This window comes from Eutrigla gurnardus, assembly GCF_963514095.1.
Source record: "Eutrigla gurnardus genome assembly, chromosome: 15".
In the NCBI taxonomy this organism is placed as follows: Eukaryota; Metazoa; Chordata; class Actinopteri; order Perciformes; family Triglidae; genus Eutrigla; species Eutrigla gurnardus.
Window position 1 is genome coordinate 5,671,583 of NC_139938.1, and position 9,089 is coordinate 5,680,671.

General features: G+C 39.3%; 1 protein-coding gene across 10 annotated transcripts in view; it reads left to right on the forward strand.

The window, feature by feature from the left end:
* Nucleotides 1–6,519, forward strand: part of LOC311026318 (RNA-binding protein Musashi homolog 2) — a 227,110-nt gene extending 220,591 nt beyond the window's left edge. For 5 of the 10 annotated variants that reach the window (XM_084029811.1, XM_084029815.1, XM_084029812.1 and 2 more), the window contains one exon: nt 942–6,519. Coding sequence is in view for 3 of the 10 variants with exons in the window: in XM_084029807.1 (XP_083885933.1) it covers nt 945–986 (42 nt within the window). In the remaining 7 variants the exon portion in view is untranslated. The remainder of the gene's footprint in view (nt 1–941) is intronic. The other 5 variants (XM_084029807.1, XM_084029810.1, XM_084029814.1 and 2 more) reach the window with 2 other exon arrangements.
* The last annotated feature ends 2,570 nt before the right edge of the window (nt 6,520–9,089 follow it).

The following is a 9,089-nucleotide window of genomic DNA, read 5'->3' on the forward strand; positions in this document are numbered from 1 at the left end:
ATTTCTCTCTCTCCCCTCATCCATGTCCATCCCCTGTGTAAAGTGACAGAGCTGGTAGCGGAGTGTGAGTGTGTGAATCAGGAAGTCTGTATGAAGACGTGGAAAAAAAACGTCCTCATTGGTTTACACAAATTCAGTCGGGACCAGTTCACTTGTGTGACTGTGGGAAAAGTCTATACTTCCATCACACACACACACACACACACACGCTACCAGTTTTTATTTTTTCCCCCTTATTAACATCTTGAAATGTTTCCATTCTTAAAAAACGTATTTTTCCGAGAACAGAACTGTCATCACACGTCTTCAGCGCTACGCCTAAAAATGAATCCAACATTTTTTATTAACAGCCCTTGAATCATTAAATATTAAAACATGCAGTAAATGTCTACGAGGAACCGAATATTTCAGTTTCATCATGTTTATTTTATCACCGTAATTCATCTTGATTGCTAACATTGTCCCTCACATGTGCAGTAGAACCAGCAGCTATGAAACCCATTCGTGTAGCTTCCAGCCATGTTTGACTTGTGGTGTGTGTTGGACTCATTTGTGCACACGTGTGTTTAAATGATTGTTTAACGGGTTACTCCCCGCTAAGCAATCAGCCCAGATAAGCATCCCAACGACTCAGAGGCTCAACAGCAGCGGCACGTGTGTGAACACGACTCCTAAGTAACTAAGATGTATAGTTATTATGTCTACTTATGTACTTATGTTGCTCCTGCAGCACATTTTGGCTGTTTATGATCGCTGCTGTCACATTTGTGTCACGCTGTTGTGCCTCATCCAAAATGTTCATTGTGGAAATCACATTATTAATGACCACAGACTTCTGTCACTGTGATTCCTACAGAGGTCAGGATTTGTGCAAATGAAATGAATGTGTTTTTAATGCTGTTGCCATCCCTTTGTTTTGTTTTGTTTTGTTTATCACCCAGCAGAGTATATCTGGTGGCCCAGGAAAGACAGGACGAAGTTTCTAATTGGCTTTGTGTGCAGGTGATGCTATCCAACCACAAGCACTACAGCGTCACCTAAACGAGAAGAGCGAAAGTCGGACCCACATGAAGAAGAAAAGAAAAACGTTAGTCATCTCAGAAAAATAACAACTGCTGTACTATAATCCAAACCTCCTATAACTTTACAACCTGGTTTGGTATGATGTTTCACGTTGACTTCATTCACCGGTTTCCTTCCTTCTGTTAGCTTTTTTTTTTAGTTTTTAGAGTCATTTCAGTTTTTAACCTTTGTTTTTCTGTGTCATTTTCTTTGATCTTCTAGTATATTTGTGTAAATTTTGTTTGAAGTTCGGGGGTCATTGCCAAGAATATCTGCAATCATGTCTTCATCTTTGTAGTAAAGGAGGAACGATTGGATGTTCCATTCAGTCTTTCCGGTGGGGGGGAAAAGATGCTCAGCGTGGAGAGATTCGGAGAAAAAAATTCAATTTTATGGAAAATTTAAAGAGGGTATCTAAGTAATAAATCTTAGTAGCTGTTTTATTTCTTGTGATGTCTCATTGTTAACCATAATTACCTATTTTTGGGCAATACAAAGAGGACTCCAATATTTTTATGGTCCTTTTTTATAAGTGTTGTTTTTGTTGTTTAGAAATATATATATATATATATATGCTATAACAAATTTCATATAACTACATTGTGAATTCAAACTTGAGAAAAAGAAATGTAGCTGTACATATTATTCCAGTCACTGCATATAACCAGCTCAGTGAGAGAATAGCATATTTTTGTGATGGTGTGTCAAAAAGAACATGTTATAGCGTGTGAATAGAAGAAAAAAAGAAGCTGTAAACAGTTATTATTCTACTTTTTTTCTGCTGGAAGATGGTATAAATGACCCCCAGAGACAAACAGAACACACTCGCTCTGTAAATACTGAAGCCGAATAATTTTACAAGTGTCATACCAGCAAATTTACAAACGGTGAGTTAAGTCAACGCAGTTTTAAGAAATTTAAAAAAAAGAAGAAAAAAAGGCCTGATTGGTATCTTTTCGTTGAACCGTTGAGATATCAGTATCATTTCAAAAAGAGAGAAAAGATGACTTAATCCAAAGCACACTGTACTTAGACGTGACGATTAGAAGCTGAACCAGGCATTTTAACGTGCTCGGTGCATCCCGACACTTTTATACTGGAGGAACTTGTGTTATTGTTGGTTCCATCCCGCTTGTTCCCGATTCGTTCCCAGTAGAGCCCCTCACTTGTTCTCTGGATCAGTTCTTTTATGAATGAATTAGGAAAGTAAACATTTTGATACCATACCTCAGCCTTTCGCGACTTCTATTGTGGAATCATTGGCAGGTTTTTAATTTATTCTCGTGGCAAAATAAATGAAAACACTGAAAGGTAACGGAGCGAGGAATCATTGCACTGTGAGTAGTAAAGTACAGGCCATTTTTTTTCCTATTTGCACATGTAAATGTCGGCTTTTTAACAAAAGAAAAAACAACCTGGCCCTGTGCTTTGGGATAGTATGAAGGATTTTTGGGGTTAACGTGTTCTCGACTAGACGAGTTCAGAGTTTGAGGAGAGTTACCAGCTCGGGAAGTAGTAACTAATATGTCGCAGCGTACACTTGGATCTCTTTATATATTAGACCCACGTCTCATCTAATGATATTTATACAGGGTTAAAAGATGACACTGAATTATTCACTCTCTGTCGCTGCACCAGGTTTTACACAGTGTGTGTGTGTGGTTAATGATTTTACTCATGAAAAAACATTTCTGAGTCATGTGCTCCGGTCCGGTTTTTAAAAGTCATTAATGGAATGAATGGTGTGGGTTTTTTTCTGGAATCTTTTACCTGCTGCCGGTGTGTATTTGTTGTTGTTTTTATTTTCATTTTGACCCACTTCTTGTCTCGTTTCTTTTTCTTTCAAAACAACCAGGTAAAGAAATATGCTGGATACTTCTAAAGTAAATGGAGGTGTGATCAAGTAATAATTTAACGAGTAACGGAAAAAAAAAATACCCTTGTAATGTTCAAATGTAAAAGAAAATAAGAAATACAAAACTATAAAAAAAAAAGAGAAAAAAAAGAAAGATGCTTCTTTGCTGATTTCAAGTTTAATCAGAGTTTTATTGATACTTTGTGGTTTATATATTAATAATTGTAATATACTATTAAAATGTACTGTGCATCCATTGCTTTCTCTCTTTCCATTCCCCATCCTCAGAAATCCTACTTCTTTTGTTGATCATTCATGTATTTCATTAGTGTGTAAAGAAATCACAGTTAACTTGTAAACAGAGTGCTGTCTTTGATACCAGTGTAGTGGTCTTCGTTGTTCTCCCTTGCTCTACCTCTCCTTTCTCTCATATTGATCCCTCTCCCTCTCGCGCTCTTTTTTCTATCTCCTGTAATTACAAAGTAGATGTTATATAGGACTCATTAATATAATACTTGTAGTGAATAGTGGATTTAGGACCAGTCAAGATAGACCTTTCTCTAAATGATCATGTTATTCTGATCTTTGCAGACAATTATTTTGATAGAGGTTCATTGTAATTTATTCCCTGTATGTTTTATTTTTATTTTTTTTATTTTATTTCTTTTTGGTTCGGTTTTTTGCCACTCTCACATGGTTTCAGCTAACCAAAGCTCTCATGGATGAACAATAGAGAAACAGTTGCTGTAAGATGGAATTGTACACAAGGCATTATTTGGATCCCCACCCTTGAATGTTTTAAAAGGGGTGTGCCATACTACCTTAAATGCTAACGCTCGATATGCAAAACTGTCGCTTTTGGTTACTTTCTTAGAGGGACACAAGCTATAATCACGGACAAAGATTTTATGTACAAAAGAAAAAAGTAGTTCAGATTTTTTTAAGAAAACATACCAATGATTACCACATTAGTCATAATCACTTTCAAAATATCCCAGAAGCCTCTGGTGTATCGTCGTTTTTAGATAACGCTGTGTTTGATCTCTTATCTGTGTCAAAACTTTCATTAATACGTCTGATCATGTTAATCTTAGATTCTGGAAGCTACTTTTTGTTTTAATCAATCAATGTTGCTCACATGTATTGATATTATAGAAGCAAAAGAGTCTTCTGGCTCCAAAGAAATATTAGCAGCTGTTAAAGGATCGGGTGTGAATCCGGGCTGATTAATAGATGATCCAATTCGTGTCCTGACATCGGACCAGCACCCTGAAGCTGGGATTCATTACTGAGCTCAATCGGAGCGGAAAAGATTCTATTAACATTTGAATTCAAACGATCCAAGTTTCCTTAAAAAAGACCACGTCGAAGGATGTCCAGAACCAGACCTGTTAGATTTACACAAGCAGCCGTTTTTCAAGCAAAACTAAAGCCATTATAAAAGCCTCAAGCTGTGTGCTCTCCTCAAATTATTTTTGGAGTATAATTTTAGTGGAAATTAATTTGGCTTTATTACAGTTATTTCATTTATTTCACCTCACGGGGTCTTCAAATTGGATCCTTTTACATTAATTAATAACATATTTCCCATCTAGTATCGCAGTCAAATTACATACAGTCATGGCAGCTTTGGCAGTGATGCTAAAAGACAAATTATTACTGTTATTTACAAATTATCCAAAAGGACATGTTTAGAAAGACCATTAATATGAAACTTTAATGGTAATAAAAGCTGCTGATCACTGGACAGTGAAAATATAAATATAAAAAATCGATTTATTCCCAACAATAACGTGTTACTAATAACGTGTTAATAATAACGTGTTAATGCTTATGTTGGCCTCATTTTCACATGAATGTGTCAAGAACTATCTCGACAGTGGAAAAACAATAATTATAATAGGACTACCAACTAATATGAGTTAAGTTAGACAGGATCAAAGAAAGTGTTCCTCCTTTTCATTTGCAGCATTGTCCCTTTGTTTATCCACATATTTGATCAAATAATAATCTCCAACATAAACCACCTCCAAACAAGGAGCTCTGGTTGATTCCCAATTTCACTGCCATTTCATTTGAAAAACAAGTGGCAGTGCAACAAGTATGACATATAATATTTGGTTTTAAGTCTCTTAGATGACACCGAACCCAGCTCAAAATCCCTTCCACAATATATTAAAAAAATGTCCTCTTCCGTTGTTTTGTGATCCTGTAGCTTGGACTTTAAGGTAGCATGGCTCCGTTGCTGTAATTTCATTTTATCTCAAACTGACAGCAGTTTACAGCTGATGAATGTTACACATCTTAGTAGACTAGCTTATCCATTCGGGGAGAGGGGAGGGGTCTTGGTTTAAAGAAAAAAAAATAATCAAAAAAGAAAAAAAGTCAACCTGGAAGGCGTTGACATTTGTAGTGTACTACCGTATCCATTTAAACTTGAATCTTGAGGCAAGTGCTAGGCAATGGCCAAACAATCTCTCCCATCCGCGGCGGGAAAGCCCACCCTGAAAGCACATTTCTGTCGCCTTGAATCTGTTTTATGGATAAGAACTACACGAGGACTGCTCCAGGCCGCGCTCTGCTTCCAGTTAATTGGGCCGACTTTGAAGGCTCATTGAACGTTCTTGAGCATTTATACCCCAAAAGCGGCTTATTCATAGTGGTGCTAATGGTTTTAAACCAGACAATGTGCCCTAATCTCTGAGAGATACTGGATACTGTCACAGTGACCACAAAGTTAGTCTCCCAGTCCACAAAGTGACTCTCAGCCGACGTCGGCTTTCTTGTTTTCCGGGACTCAACGATCGCTCCCTGTTAATGTAGGCCGAACTCTTCAAGGCGACAGAAACCAGCGAGTTTTAGGGTGAATTTCCCCCCCTTTCAGTTCAAACCATTGCCATCTCACCCATGCTCATTGCTAAATATATACATACAGTTGCAATATATATATATGTATAGATGAATATATATTTGCAATTTTGACACATTTGAACATTATTAGACTGGAGACCTCAGCTGTATACAGAATATTCCACACACACACACACACACACACACAGCTTCATACAGCCATTCTTAGCTTAAGTTCACCCAACACGAGAGTTCACCCCCGGCGTGTTGTCGAGTTTGGAGCAGACCGCATGGCCTAGAGGGGAGCCTGGAAGCTCGTCAGACTGCATGGACGGCAGCGGGAGGCTCTGCTGTGCTTCCATGTTTCTGCAGGCTGAGCACAGAGCTCTCTAAACTGCTGTCTGCCCATTCCTAACACTTGCCCCTTTTTTTTATGTTAACCGACTTTTTATGGCGAGAGACAGACAGACTTGACTGACATCTGAAAGCATCTTTCAGGTTATCATATGGCTTGCTTAAGCCCTGTTGTAAAATATACTAAAAAAAAATAAATAATAATAATAATAATGACAATAATAATAATGGATGGGGGTCTCTCACATATCAAATGTGGAAAGTCTAATTTTATATTTGTATTTTCAAATAATAATATTGACAAAAAATGTCTGTGAAAGGTTTCCATCCTCTACTGTGGTCCAGAAATTGATGTGTCTGTCTGGAAAATAAATAAAATAAACTGAATTGTTATATGACTTGTTTTCACTGTTTCATTGCTTTATTTGGTAAAAAGGCAAAAAACGCAGCATTTTAATATCATCTGTTATTATGTGGTCTAAGAGACCCACATCTGTTGACATCCCATAACCGGATAAAACACGGTTGTGTGTGATTTCTCTTTAGTACAGAACAAACAAGATTTCTTCTTTTGTCATTCCACGTTTTTTTTCTCGGCCACACACTCCGGGATCCTTCCAGGTCACTCATCAACTCAGCGGGATTAATAGAGTCTGAGCTCCGAGGTGCATTTGGGGGGGAGTGAAGAAAGGAGTGCAGGGGTGTAAGTCTGCTGCCCCTCAGTGGTCTCTGCCTGCACTCGGGGAGAGGACGCCGCTGTCGGGAGAAGAAAGCCCAGCATCCAGCGGTGCTTTAATTCTCATCAGCGGTGAGACATGGAGAGCATCAATATTAGCCGAGGCTCAGCGTCTAAACGGCTGAGGATGTGATGAGTGGCTGTGCAAACAAGGCTTGCTGCTTGACAGGCCTTTTAGAGCCTCACAATGGCAGAGACGCAACGCGTGGAGTATTAAGTGTTACCTTTTGATGTGTTTGTCACGGTGTGATTAGTCCTGCTTTAACTTGTCCTGGAGAATTCTCATTTCAGATGCCAGAAACAAAAATCTTCATTTTCTGGGCTGAACCGTGCAGAAGAATGAACCACTGAAAATTCAACAGTGATTTCTGCTACCAAATCTAAACAATTACTTATTTTCTTTCTCTTAAGATAAAAATCACAAAGGCTTGTTTCTAGTTGTCTAGATTGTTCCATTTTCTCTAAAGTGATTCATATGTGTATCATGTACAACATAGACATAGCTCAGTGTATATATAATAAGAATTACCCAGCAGATTCAAAATATCTTTTCTGATGTTAACTGACTGATTGTTGAGCACAATGTTGCTGCTGCATTGAAATCTGGGGATCAGGAGTTTTAGTGTGGGTGCCCATCAGGTGAGAGCAGCGGTCCGGCAGCTTCATCACTCATTCAGACGGGGGTGATCTATAATTCTGACGGAGATCAATACTGTTCCCAGCTCTTGTTTTTCAGAGCCGAGGCACGAGAAGTTGAGATCACGCTGCAGTCGTGGTGTTTGTGTAATGAGGAGAATGATAATCCATCTGACAATCTGGACTATTGTTTCACTTTTTGCAGAAGCTGCTTTTGGGTTTTTGTGCTTTCTCTGACAGTCTGGAGTCACAAGGTATGTGAACACATGACATACAGACATTTAAACACACAAACCATGATATATATAACAGCACGTGTGCTGTCAGTCAAATGGTTCGGATGCCCAGTATTTCCACATTTTTGGGTTAAATTACAATAATGAATTTGCAGTAAATTTGCTGTATAAAAATATAGATTTAAAAAAATACTGAGCACACTAATGACCGTCCGTGTCTGTGATTTTATCACATTCCATATTGTGTTATCTAACCTGCAGCAGATCTGACTGAGTTGGTCCTGGTCACTGTAATTAGCCGACAAAGTCATCAAACAGTGGCTGCTCACGCTGTTCTGTGTTTTTAACTCGCAGGCCTAACTGGTTGACCTTTGCAGTCCACCTGCCTTTAATTAAGTGCTAATTAAAAGTGCCATTACGATCAGAGAGCTCGACACTCGCCGGCCCTTAAATACAAGGAATCGGGTCTTTAGGGGGGAGGACACTGCAAGACCATCAGCAGTCATTACGGGAGCTAAATGTCAACTCGCAGCAGAGAAAAGGAAGCTGATATTATCTTTGGAATCAAAGTTTTGCTTTAAAGTGAAAATGTCGCAGATAATATTTTTGCAGCGGGGCATTAAGCAATATATGATCTCTATCATCTTTATCATTCATGAACTATAATCATCACAGATGCACCGTTGCCTGATTAAAGTGATCCTTTCTTTTTACTTCAAATTTGACCTGGCAGCACACACAGTGAGACAAATACAAACAAGCTTTACCAAATATGGCACCGGGCTGGTTTGATGGCACCTCAGCTCATACCAGTGGCTCTGTGTACATTTCCCATGGGCCTTTGCTAACAGGCTGAATGTGACAGCTCCCGGCGAACACAAACAAGCCCCACATCCAGGAATGCCACGGCGACGGAGGACGATGCTCGGGCCTTGGAGGTGTAATGAAGAAGTGGCAGCTCAAGAGGAAGTCTGCTGCCACCTCTGTGTGCGTCAGCCTGCAGAGCCGAGAGCCGACGAATACCTGGCTGCCATGCATATTCATGGGGCTGCATGAGCCCCCCCCTCCCCCCATCCTCCAGCCCCGAGAGCACACCTCGGGGCCCCTCGGCGTTTATCAACGGTAATTAAGAGCTAGTCTGAGACGCCGGCATGTTTAATTGTCAATTACGGGTAGGGTTAGATATAGATGAAAATGACAGGTTTATATAGGACATCAGCCTAAATAATCAAGCTGTGTTTATACCTTGGAAAAGGAATGAAAAGGTGAGGAAGCATCCAGGATTCTCGCAGGAGCCGGGGCCATTGTAGGAACCCAAGCGCAGTAATGAGCAATGTTCAATGGATATGCACTTAATTTT